Source organism: Boleophthalmus pectinirostris, unplaced genomic scaffold (assembly GCF_026225935.1).
Source record: "Boleophthalmus pectinirostris isolate CB_2022bp ecotype Guang Dong unplaced genomic scaffold, ASM2622593v1 HiC_scaffold_17, whole genome shotgun sequence".
NCBI lineage: Eukaryota > Metazoa > Chordata > Actinopteri > Gobiiformes > Gobiidae > Boleophthalmus > Boleophthalmus pectinirostris.
The window spans coordinates 29,765,416-29,789,509 of record NW_026571115.1 but is presented as its reverse complement, the minus strand read 5'-3'; the positions used below and the strand labels follow the sequence as shown (position 1 = coordinate 29,789,509).

The following is a 24,094-nucleotide window of genomic DNA, read 5'->3' as shown; positions in this document are numbered from 1 at the left end:
CTGACAGCAGAGGGAGCTCCAACATTTACTGGAAACATAGTTCATAAAGTCTTTTCCAAATGCAGACTATTTTAAAGCTATAGTATGCAACTTTTTACATTAACAGACTAAAATAAAAATGTGTTGTTTTTTGTTTTTGTTTTTAACCATTGTTAATTTACATATTGTGTTTCTATTATTGTTTACCATGATTATAATCTGTAACATATCCCTCTGAATGAAGACTGACACGAACTGACGATTTTTGGATTTAATGGCAATAAATCCTCCAATCTGCCGTAAGAACTAAAAGGAATATAAAATACAGTGTGTAAATACGCATTCACGAAACTCAACGCAAGTTTGATTAATATTTACATTCATCTTGACAACATCAATCAACAATGATAAAACTAAACTAGAGACACAAAGTTATTCAAAAGAAATATTTACATCAGTAACATACCTTTGTGCCTCTTCAGGAAGCTAAACAAAGAGACAGAAAAATATCAAAAAATATATGTGTACACATTTGCTCCATATGACGTTTTTCCCTTCTCGTTGTCAAGGTAATTAGACGAAGATAAACCCTTCAAAATAAAAGAGCTAAACATAAACACGTAAGTTAATGGTTAACAAAAAATACTGCAATATAAAAATAACTAAAAAAGTCACAAGAGATTTTAACAAAGACAAATTATACTATAGGTTATTTACATAATCCTTACTCTGAGCAGGCTTGCATCTCCACAAACCTGACTCTTACTTGGGCTGGAGGAGGGCCTTGTCCTGCTTGTTTCCGTGGTAATGATGTTCACGTGACTGTTGATACTTTGCAGCGACATCACGTTAAGGGAAGCTTCTACATGTGTGTGTGTGATGAAATGTTCACCAGTTACCATGGAGACACAATGCACATATTAACCAGTGTAAATGAAAATTAGGAGCCTCTGTTTGATTTTCAATCATTAAAAAAAAAAAAAAGGTGAGAGAGACTAACTGAAAAACTGTTGGCTAATGTTGATTTATATTTATTAAATTTTTTTTTGTGATATTAGGCCCAGTTTACACGTACACAGATATTTTTTTAAAAACTGAGATATTTCCTTTTGTTTGTATCCATCTTTTACACGCAAACTGCGAATTCACCTCTGAAAACAAATCTTTCTAGAAATTTCTAGAGTAGATATTCTAGAAAACTCCGGTTTGGCATTTGCGTGTAAATTCAGAGAGTTTTAAGTAGCTGACTCACCAAAAGTGCGGCTAATGTTTCCCTTTTGCTCTGACGATGATCATGGAACATTCAGAGCAGCAGTTGCATTTCTTCTGGTGCAAGCGTTTTTCATTTTTCATGTGTTTGCAGTTGCACACAGCTGTTGTATCATATCAAAGACCAGAGTCAAACGAATTTGTTTTTTTGCACATTTTAATACTGTTACAGGCAAATGAACTCACACCGTTGCGGAATGTTGGGGACAAAACATACGAATCATAAGCAGAAGCTCCAATGAACAGTAACAGATCAGTACAAAGAATGAATCTATATTTTTTCACATGACAACATTCAAAACGGTCTCTATTTTTTAGTTTCAAGATCAGGAAAACAGCTCAAAATTCTCCATTACAGAATTTGTGTTTTGTCCTGGTTTGTGGTTCATTTTGAGGCCTATCCACATTTTTAAAAGTTCAAAATCTTCAAAAAATCTTCACAAATTAACAGTTTAAAGATATTGTTTTCATCATTTTAAGTTTGGATATTAGTTCTAGTAACGAGTAAGTGCCCATAGAGTTATACAGGTCCTCTGCCTTCCATCTGAAATTGACATCAAACAGCAAATTATCTACGCAAGCATCAAAATTTTCAGTTTAAAGATCCCATATTATGCTAACATATGTTATAATGTTGTTCCCATATAAAAAAAAATACCTGGAGTTTGTGTTTTGTTTCATTCACACACATTGTAACGCACAAATCCTGCGTATTTAGATGAGTTCTTCTCTCACATGGATTTGTAGTAATACAGAAAGGGCTCCACTGTGTTTTTAAACTCCATACACACCTTCACTAGAAAACATTCTAACATGACTAAAAGCTCACAACTGCCAATTTTGCGTAATATAGGACCTTTAATTCATTAACTCAATCAAACCCGGGTGATACTTATTGTAAAACTTGTTGTAAAACTTATTGTAAAACTTTGCATAACACTTTCACTTTCCTACTGCGTTTTAAAGCAAGACATGTTCATAAAAAATGTGAACTTTTATTTGATCTCGAAGGTGGTGATGCGTGCGTCTCCATCTACGCTCACCACGGAGTATTTATCTCGGCCCATGCGGTTTGGGAACGAGAAGGAGGAGCCGTCAGGGAGAACCACCAGGAAGTCACCCGGGTTGAATGTGATGCTCATCTGAAATGGTAAAAGAAAAGTTTCAGAATTTTTGGAACTGCGATATCGAACGTACAATAAAGCTGCTAAACTGGGCAGTTCCTGGAGGACAAACCGTGCGTTCGATTATCTTCCAACTCCCACTTGGACCTGGGATTTGATGTCACATCCGAGTTTGAAGTGTATTATTACTTTCGTGTGTCGGACAACGTGGATTATGACAGTATGAATATGACTGTTCCCTCACTGCCACTTTAATTGATTACATTTTTTGAAATGTGCACTTCATTTTATCTTATGATTTTTCTTCTGTTACAACCTTAGGGAAGATAACATCCATTAAATCAAGTATTTGTTCAATATTAGCCTCACCACAACACCGACTACCAAACCCACAGGCAGTGATATGGACAAGGTGAGGTACTGCAGTAATATGAGTGACTGAAATTGTCATTTAAACCACAAAAGTGTCCAAACACAATGAAAACACTTCATATTTACACGTCACAGTGGGCACAGCCAGCTTGGATTCTGACACAGAATCCTTGCTTGGTTTTCTTTTTCCACCACCAAGGTCTGAGTCGCACCGTCCCAGGAAAAGGGGCGTGTCATCACACGTGTTGAGTTTCCACGGAAAACCGATTCAGAAGGATAAATCAAATGCAGGTTAAGAGCGGCGGGGTCTGGATCTCTAAGGAGCAGTGTGATTGGTCAAACAGGTATCCACAGTTTAAACACCTGGCTGTGATCAGGGTGTTTAAAGTGTGTGAAATTTCAGAGGTCACAAATTTTGATTCAGCATATACACTGTTAAGGAGCAAGACAAGTGGATTTAGTGTTTATATCAGGGGTGCTCACACTTTTTCAGCATGCGAGCTACTTACAAAATGATCAAGTCAAAATGATCTACCTAATACAAAGCCAAGCAAACTGCACTGAAACACTCTGTGCCCCTTTTTTTGGACCCTCACCCACAGTTTGAGAACCCCTTCTTTAAGAGAACTTCCTCTGGCACTTTACACAAAACTGTGAAAAAAGTGAAGGAAGATTTTTAAACCTGTTTTTTAAAGTTCCAAACTGGAGTTGCATTCTTTTCTGGTTTTGCAGTGATATTTACCAGCCTCTGCACGTTTACCAAACCAAACGCACATCGTGACAAACACAGATGCATTTGTGCACTTTTGTTAGACAAACTTCAGCCAAATGTGGCAGTAGGTCTGTTCTGTAGATCCGCTCTATGCTGTAGACCTGCTTTGTGCCAACACTGTAACACAAATTTAGACTAGTTTTTGCTTCACGTTTGGTCTTGCTCTTCTAATCAGCCGCACTGTGGGAGGGGCTTGTTTTCGCTGTACGCAGGAAGGAGCGAGAGCGTGAAAAGGCGAGGGGCGGCGTGCTGACGTGAGGCAGATGGACAGGTAGGATGTTTAGGAAGTTTAACCTGCCCTGTGATGCACGCTGGTACACGAGGGCACACGCTGTTGCAGACGAGCCGTGCGTAGGGAGCGTGTGTGTTTGTGATGTGCCGTAGAGTCTCTGCGGGCTGCACTGAGATGCCCCACACGCTCCTGCACGCATCAATATGAAACAGGTGGTGTTGTCGGGATAGGCCTGTATAAATAGGGCCTCTGGGTAACTGAATGTGTGGTTAAGCCAAGCTGTGGTTCGCTGGAGAGGAGCAAGGGGAGGTTGAGGCGTGGTCCTGTTTCTGAATCTAACGATTATCCTTCCGAATCGCTTTTCCGAGTAAGTTGCCTCGCAGCACATGTGACACGCCCTTTTTCCTGGGACGGCGCGACTCAGACCTCGGTGGTGGAAAAAGTAGATCGAGCAAGGATTCAGAGTCAGAATCCAAGATGTCTACGCCCACTGTGACGTGTAAATATGAAGTGTTTTCATTGTGTTTGGACACTTTGGTGTTTTAAATGACAATTTCACTCACTCATATCACTGCAATACTTTACCACATCCGTATCACTGCCAGTGTTGGGAAGGTTACTTTTAAAATGTATTCCCCTACAAATTACAGATTACATACTCCAGAATGTAGTTTGTAACGTAATCCATTAAATTACTTAAAGTGAGTAACGTAATCTGAATACTTTGGATTACTTGATTATTGACTTGAAAGACTAGGATATTGTAACATAAGATATTTTGTCTACTCAAAGAAAATAAAAAGCCCAGACTTTACTTAACTGTATAAAAAATATTATTGATAGAAGAGGAGGAGACACGTCCACGCAGCATGGTTTAGTCCTGGTTTAGTCCTGGTTTAGTCCTGGTTTAGTCCTGGTTTAGTCCTGGTTTAGTCTTGGTTTAGTCCTGGTTTAGTCCTGGTTTAGTCCTGGTTTAGTCCTGGTTTAGTCCTGGTTTAGTCCTGGTTTAGTCTGGTTTAGTCTTGGTTTAGTCTGGTTTAGTCCTGGTTTAGTCCTGGTTTAGTCTTGGTTTAGTCTTGGTTTAGTCCTGGTTTAGTCCTGGTTTAGTCCTGGTTTAGTCCTGGTTTAGTCCTGGTTTAGTCCTGGTTTAGTCCTGGTTTAGTCCTGGTTTAGTCCTGGTTTAGTCCTGGTTTAGTCTTGGTTTAGTCTTGGTTTAGTCTGGTTTAGTCTGGTTTAGTCTGGTTTAGTCTTGGTTTAGTCCTGGTTTAGTCTTGGTTTAGTCTTGTTTAGTCTTGGTTTAGTCCTGGTTTAGTCTGGTTTAGTCTTGGTTTAGTCTTGGTTTAGTTGGTTTAGTCTGGTTTTAGTCTTGGTTTAGTCTGGTTTAGTCCTGGTTTAGTCCTGGTTTAGTCCTGGTTTATATCTAGTTAAGATCTAGTTAAGATCTAGTTTAGACCTGGTTTAGTTTCCGGCAATGAGTGGAATTACCGAGAAAAAAAAAAAAAAAAAGCCCAAAATGTTAAAACAGGAAAATACCAACATGTAATCCATTTATTTCAACAAAGTAACTGTAATCCAATTACTACTCATGGAAAGAGTAACTGTAACTGAATACAGTTACTCATAATTTGTACTCTGATTACGTAACTCCGGTACATGTAATCTGTTACTCCCCAACACTGATCACTGCCTGTGGGTTTGGTAGTCGTGTTGTGGTGAGGTCAGTATTGAACAAATACTTGATTTAACAGGCATTAACGTCCCCAAGGTTGTAACGGAAGAGAAATCATAACATAAAATGAAGTGCAAATTTTAAAAATGAATTTAATTAAAGTGGCAGTGTTTTCAAAAGATGAGGTAATAGTCATAATCATAATCCACGTAATCCGACACACGAAACAGAATAATAGAATAACAGAATTCAACCTCGGACTTGATGTCAAATCCGAGGTACGAGTGGGAGTCGGAAGATAATCGAACGCAGGGTCAGTCAATCATTACTCCACCTATGTCACTTTTCTGGTGGGGCTCGTGCTGCTTAACCTCGCACAGCCTGATGGATTCTCACGATATCTATGAATTCACAAAGTCATGAGAATCCAGCTTCTGGTCGGGTGAACCAGTCACATCACAGAAGTGCATAAAAGTGCCCAAGTGAACCAAAACAAACATCACCACGCAGACAGACATACTTCTTGATTTTGCTTTGCTTTACCGGTTCTGGAAGTAAATTTCTCATTCATTTTCCTGTTATGAATATTAGTTTGTACATAGCTGGTTAGCCTCCGTGATGCCTTTGTTACTCAGTGTAAGAAAGTTCAAATTGCTCAAATAAAAACTCATGAAATTAAATCTTGATATTTATTTTTTTTGTCTATGGTAAAAATGATTGGAAAATATACTTTTGGAACCAGAGCAGGCGGAAGCTGTTGAGCTCCACATCCTACATCGATTCAGTTAAAGGTGTTTAATGTGTTGATATGTTTAATGCCATACTGTGGGACATTTTTTACCACTAACAGTGTGATTGCATGGGGTCTTGTTACCTTGAACTCTCCTCCAGCTGTGAAGGGGAAGCCGGCCTCCCTCTGCTCCTCGCACCACGCACCGTCCTGGTACGAGTTACACACCACAGTGTTCTGATCTCCGTCTGAGTCGAAGCGAGGGTTTACGTGCATGGTGATGTCATTCCCATCCGGGGAAATGTTCACTGCAAACCTGCACAAGAGGACACACAGGATACAGTCACTCAGCACAGAAGAACACACAAGTGAAATGTCAGAGAAGACCGGCTGTGCTTGTGTCTGCTCTAGGCCCCGTCCACTTTAGTACATATTCGAGTCGTTTTCGTTGTGGATGCAGTGTTTGTCCACACTAATCCAACTGAAAACGGCTCCAGAAAAAGCTGATGCGCTGATTAGGGCTGGGTATCATTAAGAAGTTGCCGATACGATACATACCTCGATACATAGGCCACGATACAATACATATCTCGATACAGTGCACTTTCAATTCGATGTGATATATTTCAAATAGATTCGATACAGTTCAATAAAAAATAAAGGCTAAATCATGGCTCTGATACTAAAAGTGTTTGTTAATCCACTTCTTGTGCAAAGTTCATATGAATCACAAACATTTTAATCCTCAAAACAGTGTCAAAATGTCAAATGTGTTGCATAAATGAGTTTCCTTTCACTCAACAACACATGCAACAAAACTGTAGCTCTGTAACAAAATAATTTAGTAAAACACACATAAAAATACTCTTGGTGACATATCGATACAGTAGCCCACGATATCGATACGGTATCGTCACATTAAGTCCGAGGCCATGGTTCTCGACCGGAAAAAGGTGGCTTGCCCTCTCCGGGTGGGTGGGGAGTCTTTGCCTCAAGTGGAGGAGTTCAAGTATCTCGGGGTCTTGTTCACGAGTGAGGGAAGGACGGAACGTGAGATTGACAGGTGGATCGGTGCAGCTTCGGCAGTGATGCGGTCGCTGTATCGGACCGTTGTGGTGAAGAGGGAGTTGAAAGGCGAAGCTCTCGATTTACCGGTCAGTCTTCGTTCCTACTCTCACCTATGGTCATGAGCTCTGGGTAGTGACCGAAAGGACGAGATCGTGGATACAAGCGCTCGAAATGAGTTTCCTCCGCAGGGTGGCTGGGCGCTCCCTTAGAGATAGGGTGAGGAGCTCGGTTACACGGGAGGGGCTCGGAGTAGAGCCGCTGCTCCTCCATGTTGAGAGGAGCCAGTTGAGGTGGCTCGGGCATCTGTTCCGGATGCCTCCTGGGCGCCTCCCTCGGGAGGTGTTCCGGGCATGTCCCACCGGGAGGAGGCCCCGGAGAAGACCCAGGACACGCTGGAGGGACTATGTCTCTCGGCTGGCCTGGGAACGCTTCGGGGTCCCCCCAGAGGAGCCGGAGGATGTGTCTGGGGTGAAGGAAGTCTGGGAGTCCCTGCTTAGGCTGCTGCCCCCGCGACCCGGCCCCGGATAAGCGGATGAAAATGGATGGATGGATCGTCACATTAAACGATATGATATATCGATATTCCGATATTTTTGCACACCTCTAGCGCTGATGTAGGTCTATGCACCGCGAAGTAGCTAACTCCCCGTCAAAACGCTAAGAGGCTAGAATATATTCATATATACGGTCTGTGTGTACGACCTGCAGACGTATAATCTCTGAAAAGTTTCACATAAACCATCTCCAACAAAAAGTTTGCACATACTATTGGTGCACCTCATGTCAAATGGACTTACTTTGCGGCGTCAGGTTTGATCGTTCCCCCCAGAGTCAGGGTCTGTCCCACCTTAAAGGACATGTTCTTCACAGTCATTGCATCCTGTGGGCGCAAAGAACAACATACAGTAAATCATATGAACAACTGAAATACATGAGGCACGGTCTGTCCATAAACTGAGAATGAGACAAACTTAGATGTGTCTCTATCTGCAGGTTAAGACTCTGGTAACACAAGTTCAGTTGTGAGTGTAGTACTTTTTGAAACAGTAAGAGCATAAAGTTCCTACAGTTCTTCATTACACGTCAAACTGCCAGAGACTAAGTGCCAAGTTTAAACTTCACTAAACTCTTCATTTGTTTCCATAAAACACCTTTAATAATGAGCCTTTTATAAAATAAGAGGGCCGACACTCTTTACAACCAATCACAACCACACACTTTATTGGATCTAGAGCTGCACCCCCCTCCCTGCCCCAACTCCACCGTCTTGCCTAAAAACACAGTGACAGTTTCCACTGGAGTCACTGCTGGCCCACTGTGGTACAAGCCACTACAATTTAAAAGGAACCTACATGCTCAAAAAACCCAGATTAGGACCAAGGTTATGGAGTAAAGCATCACTGTGAAAGGAGTTAATTTCAAGTACAATGATGACATTTGAAAAACACATAAAATAAATAACACATAAAAAGTTGTTGTGCATAAAAGTGAAGATTTCTGTTTGCCATTGATTAATAATTGTGCCTGAACTGAAACGTACTGATCTGAAATGTTTAGTAACCATCGGCGTAGATGTTTTGTCTTGAAAAGGGAACATAAAATGACTCTTCTTTCTGCTCCTTTTCATTCATTTCTTATATGTTGATATTGTGACACTTTTGATGTCTTTTCATACTTTATGAATGAAATAAATAAATAAACAACCAAACCTGTGTTCCTAGCGGTCTCCTGTCAAAGAACTAATCAGGCCCAGTCCTGCTTAGCTTCGAGAGGAGACACTGACAGCAGGTAGGAACAAAAACTGATGCAAAACTAGATCCTCATTTGAGCAGGTATCAATAATATCACTGGTAATAGTATTCACACATAGCAGCATGGTTTCTCAGCACTCTAGCCCGGTGTTTCCCAAACTTTTTTTCTGGGGACCCATGTTTTAAAAGTCACAAATGTTTGCAACCCAAGTCAATAGACATTATTCGTAAATGACTGACATTAATGAGGATATTTTATTGTTGACTGAGTGATCATGTCTCTCTGAACAATTAGTATTACCGTATTTTTCAGACTATAATGCGCACAGGATTATAAGGCGCAATACCAATAATGCTGAACTCTCTCGTTTATTTTCATACATGAAGACGCACCGGATTATAAGACGCAACAAACGAAACAAACAGACGACACTTGAGACTTTTTTATTTCCTACGTGGAGTAATCATGTGTTTACTGCAGCTTTGCGCGCATTTGTTTACATTTTACAGAAAATAAACTTAAAACTACGTGACTAATTTGCATAAACTATAAGCATTAAAAGAAAAACAGCTCACTCCTTGTGCCATGATGCGGTTCAGCTTCTGTCGGACTAAAGGACATGACTCGGTGGAATATGTGTGAAAATCAGTTCGAGGTCAGAAAGCACAACCAGAATTAATACATAAACCACATCGGATTATAAGGCGCACTGTTGATTTTTCAGAAAATGAAGGGATTTTAAGTGCGCTCGGGCACTCATGTTTTAAACAGTGAAAAACAGTAATCAGTATTTCCCACAGAAAATTGGTTAGACAAGGTGGTGCTGCCAAAAAACTGAGGAGCAGAGGGGTGTGCGGAGATGTTTGTATATGTATACTGCAGACCTACATGCAGATCGTGACAAGTCAACCCCAAAAATAACCTCTGGCAACCCAGTCTTTGGGAAACAATGCTCTAGCCTCACAAACGAAAAGTTCTGGTTCTGCACAAAAATTTATCTTATCTTAAAATGAAAGAACAGATCAGTATCCTCAGTTGAAAATGACATTATACTGTATTCATTCAAACTGGTAGCATTTTTTTTATTTTTTTTACCATTAATGTTAACATTTAGGACACCACTACTCCTCAGCCTTTCCGTCTCTTGCTCCTCCACATCACTACTGTCAAATCCCTTTATTTTCCTTAAAGGAACCAAGAGATTTCGTTTTGAAATTCCAAAACCATGACCTTACTGTGACCCTAGATGCAAGGCAAACATGTACAAATCAAATACAGCTTTTACTGATAACAACTGTAATACTGATTTACTCTGAATTACAAAAACATTGGACACGATGGACAAGTTATTTATGTCATAATTGTTGTGATGCATTCCAGTGTGTTTAAACCTAAAATGGCTCTCTCTGATCTGAAAGGTCACGATGTAAAACCTGCAACCAAATATGACTCAGTGCTAGTGCAGCCTCTGCAGCTCAGTGAGGGAATTCTGGAGGTTCTGAGCTTTCACATGAGGCCTGTTCATAAACTGAGAATGAGACAAACTTGGATGTGTCTCTATCTGCAGGTTAAGCTGGAAAACCAGATTCAATTGAATGATTGTTGTATATTTTTGATGTTCAATATCAGTGTTTTCCAAACTTTTTTTTTCTGGGGACCCATATTTTAAAAGTCAGAAATCTTTGCTACCCAAGTTAATAGACATTATTCGTAAATCACAAAATAAATCTGTGACCATTATTGAACATTAATGAGGATTTTATTGTTGACTGAGTGATCGTGTCTCTCTGAACAATTAGTTTTACTCAAGTTTTAAACCATGAAAAACAGTAATCAGTGTTTCCCCACTAAGGATGCAACAATAACTGAAATACTGTGATATCGTATCGTCAGCGTTCTCTCAATAATATCGTGGACCATCACAATATATCGAATTACAAGTCTCTTAGCTTAAATTAAGAGTTTTGGTGCAGCAATAAAATAATAATAATAGCAATAAAAAAGACAGTGGGAACTACATAGACCATGATCCTTTGCTCCATTTCAGTGCAGACTACAAGAAGAAATAACAGTTCTAAACACTTTTAAGTCTTAGTTCTTTAGATTAAATCTTGTCAAGGCATTTTAAGAGGAAAAAGAAGCATATTCACAGTTTTGTTAACCTCCAAAAAAAAAAAAATCACCATAAATATCGTACCGTGAGACGTGTACCGTGAAAATATCATACCGAGAGATTTGGATATTTTTACATCCCTAATCGTCAACCTCCCCATCATATCGTGAGCTTTCCCACAATATCGCAATAAATATCGTACTGTGAGGTTCATACCGTGACGATATCGTATCATGAGACTTGGATATCATTACATCCTTATTTCCCACAGAAAATTGGTTAGGCAAGGCAGTGTTGCTAAAAAAGTGAGGAGCGTGCATGGAGAAAACATTTGGTATATTGCAGACCTACATGCAGATCGTGACAAGGCAACCCCAAAAAAAATCTCTTGTGACCCAGTCTTTGGGAAACAATGTTCTATATCATGCAGAATTGACTCTTGTGAGTTTTAAACCATGTTAGAATGCTTTTGCCTCCTCAAAAACAGACCCGGAATTGTGTTTTGTTTCATTCACACATGTTTGAGTCACCCTTCATACTTGTCTGTCTACATCTCCAAAACTTAAAATGCTCTGTTCCACCTTATGACCTTTTGTTCAGTAGAGGTTGAAAATTCTAGGCCTGAAATGATCCAAAGTATTCTAGTGAAGATGTACAAAGTTGAAAAACACAGTGAAGCAGTTCTTGTATTACCACATGACATCACAAGGTGGAACAATTCAGCCCAAATATGCAGGGTTTGCGTGTTAAACATGTGCGAATGAAACAAAACACAACTCCAGGTCTGTTTGTGGTGAGGAAACAACATTATAACATACTGTAGATCAGAAAATAGAGCAACATGAACCCTTTAAACAGTAACAGAATAGGGTACATCTAGTTCTTTTCATAAAAATTGATCTTCATTGCTTCACTTAAGCACCAAGTTTACCATTTCAGTAAACTCTTCATTCACTTGTACGTGTCTGCTTCCTCTGGCTTTCGGTAGCGACACCTTTTATAAGAAGTTCTTTCTCCTCCAGATTCACGAGCGCATGTTTCTCATTAGTTTCATTGGTGGAACACTCAGAGATTCCAACTGGATCCCGCGCTCGCCAGTTGTTCAGCAGCTGCACTCTTTGACCGCACCAAATTTGGAAAAAAAAAAAAAAAACTTTGTGGGACTTGATGAGTAAAACTTTCCGAAGTACAGAGAAGAGAAAGTGGAAAGGGAGGTGGAAGAGCTGAAGGAAGCAAAAATGGCTGAACCCAAACGCACATGTGGCAATCGGAATCATGGAGTTCATTGTGGTTTAGGCGATAAAATTTGTTGTCACCTTAAAATATATAGCTATCAACATGTGGTGTTTGTTTATCAATAAATCGTCAGCGAGATTGGTTAACTCGGCATTTGGGGGTGATTTGCAACATCGACTTATCAAGAACATTCATATTGATTTCACGTGTCACCACAAATTGGGAAATTTGGGGCCCCGGGGCACGAAAACTCACATGGGCCTCCCCTTTAATACTAATTAATAGGTGGAGGTTCCAATTCTGGGCCCCCTAAGACCTTGAGCCCCAGGACAACAGACCCCTTTGCCCCCTCCCTGTCGACTCCCCTGGTTGTAACTAATGATTATTTTTGACTTGATTCATTTTCGATATGAGACGTTTAGGAGCCTGTGTAAAAAACAGTTAACGATTCTTCGATTTCTGACATAGTGGACAGCGATTTCGATAATCGGTTAGTCACGATTAATCGGTAAACTTGTTGCAGCTCTAGTTGTAAGAGCAAACGCTGTGCTGAAAGTCCAAACCATACCACAGATAAATTGATAAAAAAAAAAAAGAAGAAAGAAAAATAAATAAATTTAAAATAGAAATAAATTTAAATTGTAAATATTAAATATAATAATTACTAAAAATAAATAAATAAATATAAATAATAAATAAAATACAAAATAAATTCAAATATTTTTTTTATTAATTAAAAAGATAATTTATATATTAAAAAAAAAATAAAAATGTAACACAATGTAATAGGAATAAATAGTATAATGCAACTAAATGCAAAATAAATAAATAAATCACTACAATTCATTTGGGTAAATAGTGCCTTTAGCATTCACCAACCAATCTGGATTACCAGCTCAGTCTAGACATAACGGTTGGTGGCAGAAGGGAGGGCATCTGACATAAACTAAATTGAAATTGTTGTGCCACTGTAATGCCCAGATAACTGCAGATTTTAAAGGGGATAAAATACTCTAAGAGGTCTGTGCATTTGTTCAGTTATGTACATTAAAGTTGTAATTCAAACTCATTCAAACATCATGGGGCAGACACATGAGGTGAGGTGTTTTGCCCAAGGACACAACAACAGTGCTACCAATAATACACAGTGTTAGTAACAGGGATTAAACAGGCAACCTATAAATTACCACAAGTTTATTTATTTTTTTAATAACAGTAACCATTTTGAGAACTACTAACTATTCAAAAAGATAGAACATTTATTTTGAGTTGCTATGGTAACTGGATAGGTTCAAGCAAAAAAAAAAAAAAAAAAAAAAAGAATATTTGTTTTGATGTTGTTGCTATGGTTTTTGCCATTTCCCATTTTCTCATCACTCCAAAAACTATGAATGAAGCTACAAGAACTCAAACTAAACTAACATTATGATTGTAACTTTTTTAGTGGATAAAGCATTTAGCTCATGTTATTCAATGCCATTTCCCCTTCCCCAATAAAAGACACTTTATTAGGCTTGTGTGTGGAATTGAACCAGCAGCTGCTCAGAATACACAGATGTCACATGGTCCCAGTGCCCGTAAGCTGAGGTCACGTCAGTTCAAGTAAAACTATATTAGACTGGAATTCCTTGAGATAAGAGTACAGATCGGTATAGATTGAATTCCTACTTTATTTACTGTTGATACTTTGCAGCTGATGTCGCCACCATTCTCCAGGGGGTGTGACGCTAACTGTAGGCATGTTCTGTCTGAAGCTCTGTTAGACTTTCCGAGCTTTATGTGAACGCAATCTGACCGTAAAGACCCGACTTAACTCGTGACGATCGCAGGGCTCCTGAAAATGCGCCGTTTCAAATCTCTTTCGTATTCTTTCTTGAGTTTTCAGACCATCTTAAAAACTTTTTTGACATTAACTGTAGGCATACTCTGTCTTGAAGCTCTGTTGGACTTTCTGAGCTTTATGTGAACACAATCTGACCCTAAAGAACTGATTTAACTCGAACCAATCGCAGGCTCCAGAAAATGCGCAGTTTAAATCTGTTCCATATTCTTTCTTGAGTTTTCAGACCATCTTAAAAACTTTTTTGACGCTTAACTGTAGGCATGCTCTGTCTGAAGCTCTGTTAGACTTTACGAGCTTTATTTGAACACAATCTGACCGTAAAGAACTGATTTAACTCGAACCAATCGCAGGCTCCTGAAAATGTGCCATTTAAATCCATTTCGTACTATTTCTTGAGTTTTCAGACCATCTTAAAAACATTTTTGATAACTTTTTCCCATCTTTTTTGCAAACTTTTTTCTATCTTAAAAACGTTTTTGACGCTAACTGTAGGCATGCTCTGTCTGAAGCTCTGTTAGACTTTCCGAGCTTTATTCGAATTGAATCTGACCGTAAAGAACTGATTCAACTCGAACTGATCGCAGGCTCTTGAAAATGCATCAATTAAATCCATTTCATATTCTTTCTTGAGTTTTCAGACCATCTTAAAAAACTTTTTTGCAGCGTGTGCATTCTGTCACCATGGCAAATGCTGAACATTCCGCCATAGACATCCATGCGGAACCCCTCCCCAAGCGTGATATCACTGTAAAGTATCAAAATAAGGTGAGATAACAGAATTCATTGTGATTCTAATTTAGGTACTAGTGCTGCAAATTGAACTGTCTTGTGAAATAAAGTATTAAAAGTATTCAGTATATTCTGTGATAAACACAAAATATATAAACACATAAGTTGGGACTAACCAAGAACTAAACCAGGGACTAGAACAGGACCTAACCAAGTCTACTTCAGGACTTAACTTGGCCCAAAGCAAGTGTGAATGAACTCAGAGACATTTTACACATAGGTGAAGTTAAAGTTAGTAAGTATAAGTGCAGTAGCAGTAGTAGTAGTAATAGCAGTAAGTGTTGCAGTATTAGTAAATAGTTTGACCATATATGGCATTAAGAAGTCAAAAGCTCCCCAAATGTAACTTAAAATACTGGATTTTTTTTTTTTTTTTCATTTATTCTCATTATCATTTGTGCACAGTCATTCAAACAGTGGTATGTCCCAAGCTGCTGTCACTGTCACAAACAAAATAAAAATAAAATATATAAAAAATATATACACACAGAATAACACAGACCAAAAATATTAAGAAAAGAGAACTTACTGGATTCATTTTGGCAGATTTTTCAGCTGCAGCACCAGAGGAAGAGAAAGAAGGAGTGGAGAGTTCTGGAGACTGGAGGGCAGAGCATGGGCTGGGGCTGGATATTTATGCAGCAGAGGGCGGGGCTTAGATGTGACAGGCAGACTCCACAGCCAATCAGAACGCAGTCCTGGATAATATGGACAGATATATTTTTAAAAGCTTTTGGACATCAGTCATCTGAGTGTGCTTTGCATTTTTTCACTTTTAAATTGCTGTTCCTTGCATTTGCAACACTACAAGAACTTTTTTCTGTTTCATTTGATATAAGTGACATAATACCTACATTGTACTTTTATAATGTTAAAAAAAAACATCTTAATTTATTGTAATTTAATGGAATTTTATTTTTATTTATTTATTTAGCAAATTTAGCTAATTTAGTTGGAAATGTAATGGTACATGTATGCATCACATTACAGTACCTTACACCCACTGTTATGTTGTATAAATGCTGAGTTATTTGGATGACTTTGGATACTTTTTACAATATACTCTTGTAGTAGTAGTTCAAAGTATTCTCTGACTACAGTATATTTGGCTATACTACTCTTGGCTGCCCCCCAAGTGATTGTAAATACCACAGTGAGTACTGCATAGTTCTGAGTTAGTCTTGACAGGAGTTTGTTAAACTGTTACTTACTGGTGTACAGAGCAGGACCCTGAACGCACCACAGACTTACAGACTTGCAGACTACTCCAGCAGCCCGTGACCAAAATAGAAGTGAATTTGTTACCACGGAGATGGCTAAATATTTGGCAGGCTCTAGACATCTTTCACTGCACACTGCATTTAGCGACTGCAGTGTCCAGTTACAATGTTTATGTTCAGTGGGACAGCTGGACAAATGGCTTAAAATGCACCAAAATGGCCAAAATAAGTTAGAACAGATATGTCAAACTCAGGTCCGGGAGCCAAATTTGGCCCACAATATAATTATTTTTGGCCTGCGAGGTCATATCAAACATGGATTAGAGCTGCCCACCAGCTATAGAGGCTATAGAGACATTATTGATTTAAAATGTTGTTATTGTTTTATGCATTTTATTTATGCTTTTTTCTGGATTCAGTGTTTAAGCAAAACAATTATTAAACATGTATTTTAATAAGAAAAGGTTTAACATTACATCTTACTTCTCAAAAGAAGAGAAAATATGCAGATGTTGTTGAAATTTTGGCCCACGACTTCGTTTGGTCCCCCTAAATTAGAATAATCAGCCAGGTCTAAGATAACTAGGCTGAAGAGGACATGTGTAATGCATAAATCAGCACTAAATGCAGGATTAAATCTGGACTAAACCAGGTCTAAACCAGTTCCCACCAGGACCAATCCAGAGTGATGTTTTCTCACATCTACATATTTCGGAGGCCTTCTGCATCTTTCCTTAGAAGGAGCCATGATTGGACTGGGCTTGGTGGTCTTATTAATAAAAATCTCATTTGTACCTGAATTATACTTTTTATAAAGACGTGTGATACGTTGGTTCCAGCATCAGTATCGACCGATATCGATGTTTAAATGCTACCGATATTGGCCAATATGAAAAGTTCATTTGTTATCTCTACTTGAATTTATGGTCATTGCTGTGGAATTAATATTGGCTCCATATCAGGTCATCCTTACTTTTTAATCGTAAGCAGATGATGTTAGGTCAGAGGTCTTCACCCTGGAGCTCTCCACTCCCTTCCATGCAGTTCAATAAATAATAATCAATTATATGTACTGTAAAGAAAAACTAAAACTGTAAATTTATTATTTTGATGCCTAACTTTGTATACTACAATCATGGAAATCCTCAAAAAGTCATGGAATTTTTGTCTCTTTCACGCAGCTACAGCGTTCTGTTAAGTTTTCATAAGACTATTATGATTATTTCTGAATATATGCACCTTTTGTTTAAAAGAGACAATAAATGACTGTATTTTCAATGGTAAAAAACTATAATCCCAGTGGAAAGAGTTAACATTTCATATTTAGCCCTAAAAGTCTGATCAATTCTGCACATGTAAGTGCCGTAAAGTCATGGAAAATTCACTTCAGATCATGAAAAAGCCATGGAAAAGTTTTGAAATTTTGTCAATGAAAAAGAGTGGAAACCCTGGATAATAGTTTATAGTTTATAGGCATCTAACTGTACCGCTCGCCGTGGCTCTTATATGTACTAAATTTCTTGCAAAAACTAAAATGTAGCTCTCTGGCATTTTTGTTTGGTAAAAGTAGATCACTGGAGAAAAAAGGCTGGAGACCCCTGTGTTAGGTTTTGCCCACTTTACACAATATGGACTAAACCAGACTATCACCTAACACTATCACCTATCACTCCAGAGCAGATAACACTCATATATTGACTGCTAAAAATGCACAAACTTGGATGCATGCTGTAGGGAAATGGCAAAACTGCATGCAGAACTTTTGCTGACTTAACAGGTCTATGGGGTGACTCTTATGCAATCTGTGAATATTCTGTTTAGTCACTTATTCACTCAGAACATCATGTGTGTTGTGTCCTCGCAGCCAGTCTCAAGACAGTCAGGAGATTTCAGTGTTTCAGAAAAAAAAAAAAAAAAAAAAAAAGTTTGAAAAAAATGGGCCAAAGCACACATACAGCAAACAGTATAAAGATCATTTAAGTTTTGACACTTTTAGGACAAGATTAAAAAATGTGGCAACAATTTGAACATAACTTAATTTGTAATATTTAAAACTTTTTAAACTATAAAGAACTACTATATATTTTGTCATAATGTCTAGTAATAGGGGCCCGGTCAAGCAGAAGTAAACAGCAAGGCCAAAAATTCAAGTTAATGCATCTGATATAAAAATGTATTCAACAGATACATATGTACTCTAGTTCACAGGTGTCAAACATACGGCCCGGGGGCCGGATCCGGCCCTCTAAGACCTTTAATCTGGCCCTTGGCTGATTTTCTACTAAAATATTTTAATCATATTTTCTATTAAAATATTGGTCATTTTCTGTTCCGCTCAGCATAGCAGCATCTCCAGCGTCTCTGTACGTGGCCCCTCCCTCCAGAGCAGCACAAATGAAGACTTGCCTCTTTCCAAACGCTCTTAAAGGACGATCGTTTTGACTGTTGAATGTGACACCCTCATCAGCAAAATGTCAAAAATGAGAAAAGTGGACGCTGAGTGCAGGATTTTCCAAGAAAAATTGACTTATTCCTATTTGCATACAAGTTAATGTTAAAACATTGTGTTGAAATTGTTGGGTTTTTTTTCATAATATTATACTGTAATATTTTGTAAAAGAAAGAGTTCATCAATTAAAAAAGATTTCTGTAATAGATTTGCGTTTCTCTGCACACATATTTGAACTTATTGCTGTTTTTGGGGTTTATATACCATGAGTTTTCTGATCCGGCCCCTTTGGGATCAAAGTAGGTTGGATACGACCCCCGGACCAAAATAAGTTTGACACCCCTGTTCTAGTTTATGAAACTGTTTACCTTTTTTCTGTACCATTTTTGGTTCTAAAGTTACATACGTTTTAAACAGACCATGTATGAAACATGGAACAAAAAATATTTCCCAAATTTCAAAGACCTGCAAATCATGTAAATAAATGGATGTATTTCATCATATCTTGTGTTATTCGATCTTTGAACTGTTGATGAAGGTACATGATTTTTTTTTTTTTTTTTTTTTTTTTATGTATTTAAAATGATAAAAATTTGCTTGGAAGGATTGACATATTTTATAGAAATAGTTTCCTTTCATTTTGAAGGAATATTAAAGTATTCAGAAGAAAAAAGTGACAAATTATGCAAAATCATGCACCTTCTACTTGCTTTGCACAATTTTCCCTCCGTTACTTTTCCCTCCGTTACCATGACCTTTCTTAATAAAAAATCTCAAAACTCAAAAAGTAAGAGGTTTTTCAACCTAATCTTGTGCCATATGGTAGAAAACTATATGAAGCAAATATTCAAACCAGTTTGTTAAGGATATGTAAGTGAGAACCAAGAGTTATCACTGTTTGTATTTATTGCCCAAAAAGTGCTGCATATTTCATTCCCTACGTTACCGACATGAGTTTTTAAATTTTTTGTCAACAACCTGAAAGAATATCACAGGTTTAACTTTACCCTGTTGGAGTGTTAACTCTTTCCTACATTCTAATACCTTACTTATTTCAATAGTCCCTCTAGTTTCTGAATAAGAGCTATTTGAATGTAAAAAATCTACCCGTTTCCCTCCGTTACCGCTTGACCGGAATATTATTAAATGTCCTATATTACACACACACACAAAAAAAACTCCTGTGAGCTTTAAGCCAAGTTATAACCTTTTCAAGAACACACCTGGGTTTTTTTTTGTCTCATTCGCATGTTTAAGAAATATTTATTATTGTTTCATATTTATTTAAGAATTTGAAACCTTTAGCTCTGTCAAGAAAAAAACAGGAGTGGACCTAAAATGCAGGACTTATTTAAAGTTAAAGCTAAAAAAAATAAAAATAAAATCTACAGGCACACATATAGACCTGCTGTACAAGAGTTCACCACCAGATGTCCCCATTTCCTCATGGAAGTTATTTAAAGTTAATAAAAAGAACCAAAAAATCCATAAACCCAAAAATCGAAACTAAACTGCCATGACAGGACAAGACGAGACACTGAAAATGATAATGGACCAACAAAGGGCAGAGAAGAACACAGGGTATAAAAGCACACAGACACAGGGTGGAACACATCAATCAATCAATCAAACTTTATTTGTAAAGCACTTTTCATACATTTGAAATGTAGCACAAAGTGCTTCACATGCAACAGAAAAATTACAATACAACAATTAAAAACAACAGCAACCTGAAGCTCACAAGAAGCCAGCCATGAGGGCGGGGCAAACAATCAAGACACGAAGTAAAACTCAAAACTACAAGAAGACAGGAAAATTTCATACTAAAAGGGCACACAACACTAAAGGAAAAAGATACACCAAAATAAGCAAAAGCAACCACTACGGAACACTTTTACATAAATATGTTTTTTAATAGTTGCCGTACCTCGATCCTTGCAAAGCCAAGCCATCACCACCAACACCGTCCGTAACACCGGTGTTCTGTTATGCATAAAAAGTTGTTTAAAAAATGTTTAAATGTATAATTCACCTGTTTTTATAATTCTTAAGTTTCGCTTGTGTATGGTGTCATCTAGTGGACACCTTTGAAATTGCACGCAGAGCACATACCAAATCAAACTTTATTGAACGGTGGTAACGGTTGTAAACAGCAGACATGGCAGCACGCAGTTGCTTTCTGAGTCTGCTTTTTTTAATTTTATTTTGAAGTTGCATCGCCGGTACGTAGTTCTACCTATGTTCAACAGCTTGTACTTGTAACTCGTAATTACTTGTTTGTTTTTAATACTAGCATTGTAATATGATAATTATTCAGTGTGTGGAGTTACAACCTTGTACTTACAGTTGTTACTTTGTATTTTTGTAATTGTTATAGACATATTGTAATGTTACGTTTGTCTGCTCTACAGTTTCACCTTTTCAAGCGTCATTAAACCCGCTTAAAGACAACCACGTCTGCAGAGTCGTTGATATGAGAGAAGAGTTATCTTGCATGATGCAGATGCATCTTGCATCTGTCTGTGTGAAAATTTTAATATATAAGTTGCACTGGAGTATAAGTCGCAGGAAACACCCAAATCATGAAAAAAAAGTGCAAATCATAGTCCGAAAAATACGGTAAGTGTATTGAAACAGCGCCTACGTTTGTTAGTCTGAAAACTCACGAACACAATATGCAGTAGTTCCAACAAAGTCAAAATAATTCCTTTGGTGGTTTTCATTTATTCATGTATTTTATTTTTTGCAGGTGTTCAAGACGTGAGTCATGTGACAACCCTGACGACCCTCAGAATTTTCACCTCAGGCTGGACCAGTGTGTGGACGTCCCAACTGTTCCCAAAGCCAAACCCATAATGGACATTAATGTGGCCTGCGGAATTTAAAGAGAAAAAATATATTCTAACCAGCTAAATACTGTAATATCTGTGATGTTAAAAAGTATTTTGATTTATTTTTTAATTTACTGTCACAATAAAATTCAAAATAATGACTCATTTTTTACATTAAAGGGTTTATATTACGGCACCTTTTTCTGATCGATGTTGTTTCCTCGTCACAAACAAACCTGAAGTTGTGTTCTTCTCTCAAACTAAAAACACTGTGTTCCACCTTGTGATGTCATGTGGTAACACAGGAAGTTCTCTACCGTGTTTTTAAACTTCATACACCTTCACTAGAATCATTTGAGTGATTTCAGCCAAGGAATTGCCGATCTCTACTGAACCAAAGGTGAAAGGTGTAAAAGCTCTTGACTTAAAGAAAACTACCACTTCATGACATCACAAGGTGGAACAGAGGGTTTTGAGCTTTGGGGATGTAAACAGACTAATAATAAAGGATTACTCAAACATGTGTGAATGAAACAAAACACAACTCCAGGTCTGTTTTGGAGGAGGAAACATTTAAGCTCACAATTTTTTAACTCACGGTTAGATTCAAACTGGTTACCCCCTGGTTCCTGGGCAAGAACGCAACCCACTACACCACTATCGATGATTACTTCTTTTATCTTTGCAAGGTCTCAAAATGATAGACGTTGCAGTTTATGGCAGAAAACTCGCAATTCAGCTCTGCAGCTCCATAGACTTCCATGAGGAAATGGTGACATCTGGTGGTGAACTCTTGTACAGCAGGTCTACGTGTGTGTCTGTGGATCTTTTTTTTTTTTTTTTTTCTTTAAGCCATGTCATAATGTTGTCCTCTCGTCAAAAACATACCAGCAGTTGTATTTTGCTTCATTCTCGCTTGTTTCGTTAATCCGTTATTGAAAAATCATCTTTTCTGTGCCTCAAAAATTCTCAGTTCGCGTTTTGCTTGGATTTTTGCGTCACAGGTAAAAATCCAGACTTCTCCTGTGCAATTTTTAAGCCCATGAACTATCACAAAATTTATTTTATGTTGACACAAAATTCAAGGGGGATGAGTACTTGTTTTTTCATTGTTCATTCCCTTTGCTGACATCAGAAGGAGCTCTAACATCTATTAGAAACAGAGTTCATATTCAGAATATTTTCTATATGCAGACTTCTACTAAGTACGGAAGCCCTGAGAGGCAAGAGAGAAAAAAAAAAAAAGAAAAAGAGGCAGATAATTTGGGCTCTATTTTCTAATTGTTTTTGTTTTTTTTCCCACCAACTCAAAAAACATTGCTCAGACCATTTTTTTCCAGTTTATTCTTGTAAGTAGAAAACTTCAGTGTTGGCAACCTAGTGGAAGATTAGCTCATGCTGTTAGGCTCTAGGTTAGGACGTGGGAGGCTGGGGTTTGAATCTCATGTGCTCCTTGTTACATACGTGTTCATTCTGGCTCACAAAAGCTCCAGGCTGGAAGACAGGATGCCGCATTGCCTCTCAGATTTTAGTGGAACTGAGGTGCGCCCTGACGCAGATGGGATTTGTGTGGATATTTGTGTTATTACAACATTCACAAGCGACTTTTGGAAGTGTGCGTAAAACCGCTCTTGTCCAACACGGGAGTAGGGTATGCTCCAAGCAAACATGCCTGGTGAGAGGAGCTCATCGGGATACAAATTAAATGTCAAACCGGAGTCATTGGCAATGGTAAAAACAACCTGCAATAGGCTCATGATATCTACAGTACTGTCCTACAGTGACCTGAGACATGAGGGGACCAGGACTAAACCAGGACTAAACAAGGACTAAACCAGGGGCACTTTGAGTGCCACTCCATGAGGAAAACACAAGCAAAGACAAAAAAACAAGTCATCTACCTTAAAACTCAAATGCCGACCCCTTTACGCGATACTGCAGTCCTTTGCCACATAAGCTAAACAGGAGCACATCAACAAAGTACAACAGCAACTAAAGTACAATAGAAAAACAGCGTGTTATGCCTGTATTGTGATCAGTGATGCATCGAGCGTACTTCTCATATTACTCATAAAAAAGAACTCAGAAGTAAAACTCATGAAAAGACTATATTCAGCACGTAACCAGGAGCAGGTGAGTTTTGAACCTCGGCTTCCCACATCCTAACCCAGCAGCTAACACCAGAAACTAATGCTCCACCAGTGGGAAAACGCATAGGTTTTGAGCGGTGTCTTTTTGTTGTTTTTTTTATTTCACTTTGAAAAAATAAATAAATAAATAAAATAAAAGAGTATATATATATATATATATATATATATATATACATTTGTAGAAAAAAAATTGGAAAAAAAAATTTTAGAATTTTTTTTTTTCTTTTTTAGAATTTTTTTTTTTTTTTTGTAGAAAAAGAAAAAAAAAAAGTTTGTGAAAAAACAACACTTAGAAAATAGAGCCCAAATGACCTGGGTCTTTTTTTTCTTTTTTTTTTCTCTTGCCTCTCAGTGTTTCCTTAACTAAGCTATAGTATGTAACTTTTTACCCTAAGAGATTACCATAAAAGCTTTTTGTTTTTTAAACCATTGTTAATTGATATATAACATAATATTTTATTATTATTATTTATCATGATTATAATCCTGACTCTGA

The 24,094-nt window shown here is 37.8% G+C and overlaps 1 protein-coding gene across 1 annotated transcript; it reads right to left on the bottom strand.

The window, feature by feature from the left end:
• Positions 1-1,387: 1,387 nt before the first annotated feature.
• On the bottom strand, positions 1,388-15,557 carry LOC110175656 (beta-galactoside-binding lectin). Its single transcript, XM_020941861.2, has 4 exons — positions 15,478-15,557; positions 8,013-8,095; positions 6,292-6,463; positions 1,388-2,390 (listed from the first exon to the last, which is right to left on the bottom strand). The coding sequence occupies exons 1-4, from the start codon at positions 15,484-15,486 to the stop codon at positions 2,244-2,246; spliced, it is 411 nt and encodes a 136-aa protein (XP_020797520.2). The 5' UTR covers positions 15,487-15,557; the 3' UTR covers positions 1,388-2,243.
• Between the last annotated feature and the right edge of the window lie 8,537 nt (positions 15,558-24,094).

Excerpts from the sequence above, each read along its gene's own strand:
- LOC110175656 (XM_020941861.2), bottom strand. Across the intron at positions 6,464-8,012 it reads ATCAAACCTGACGCCGCAAA|GTTTGCAGTGAACATTTCCC; the intron begins GTAAGTCCATTT and ends CCTCTTGTGCAG. Across the intron at positions 2,391-6,291 it reads CAGCTGGAGGAGAGTTCAAG|ATGAGCATCACATTCAACCC; the intron begins GTAACAAGACCC and ends TTACCATTTCAG.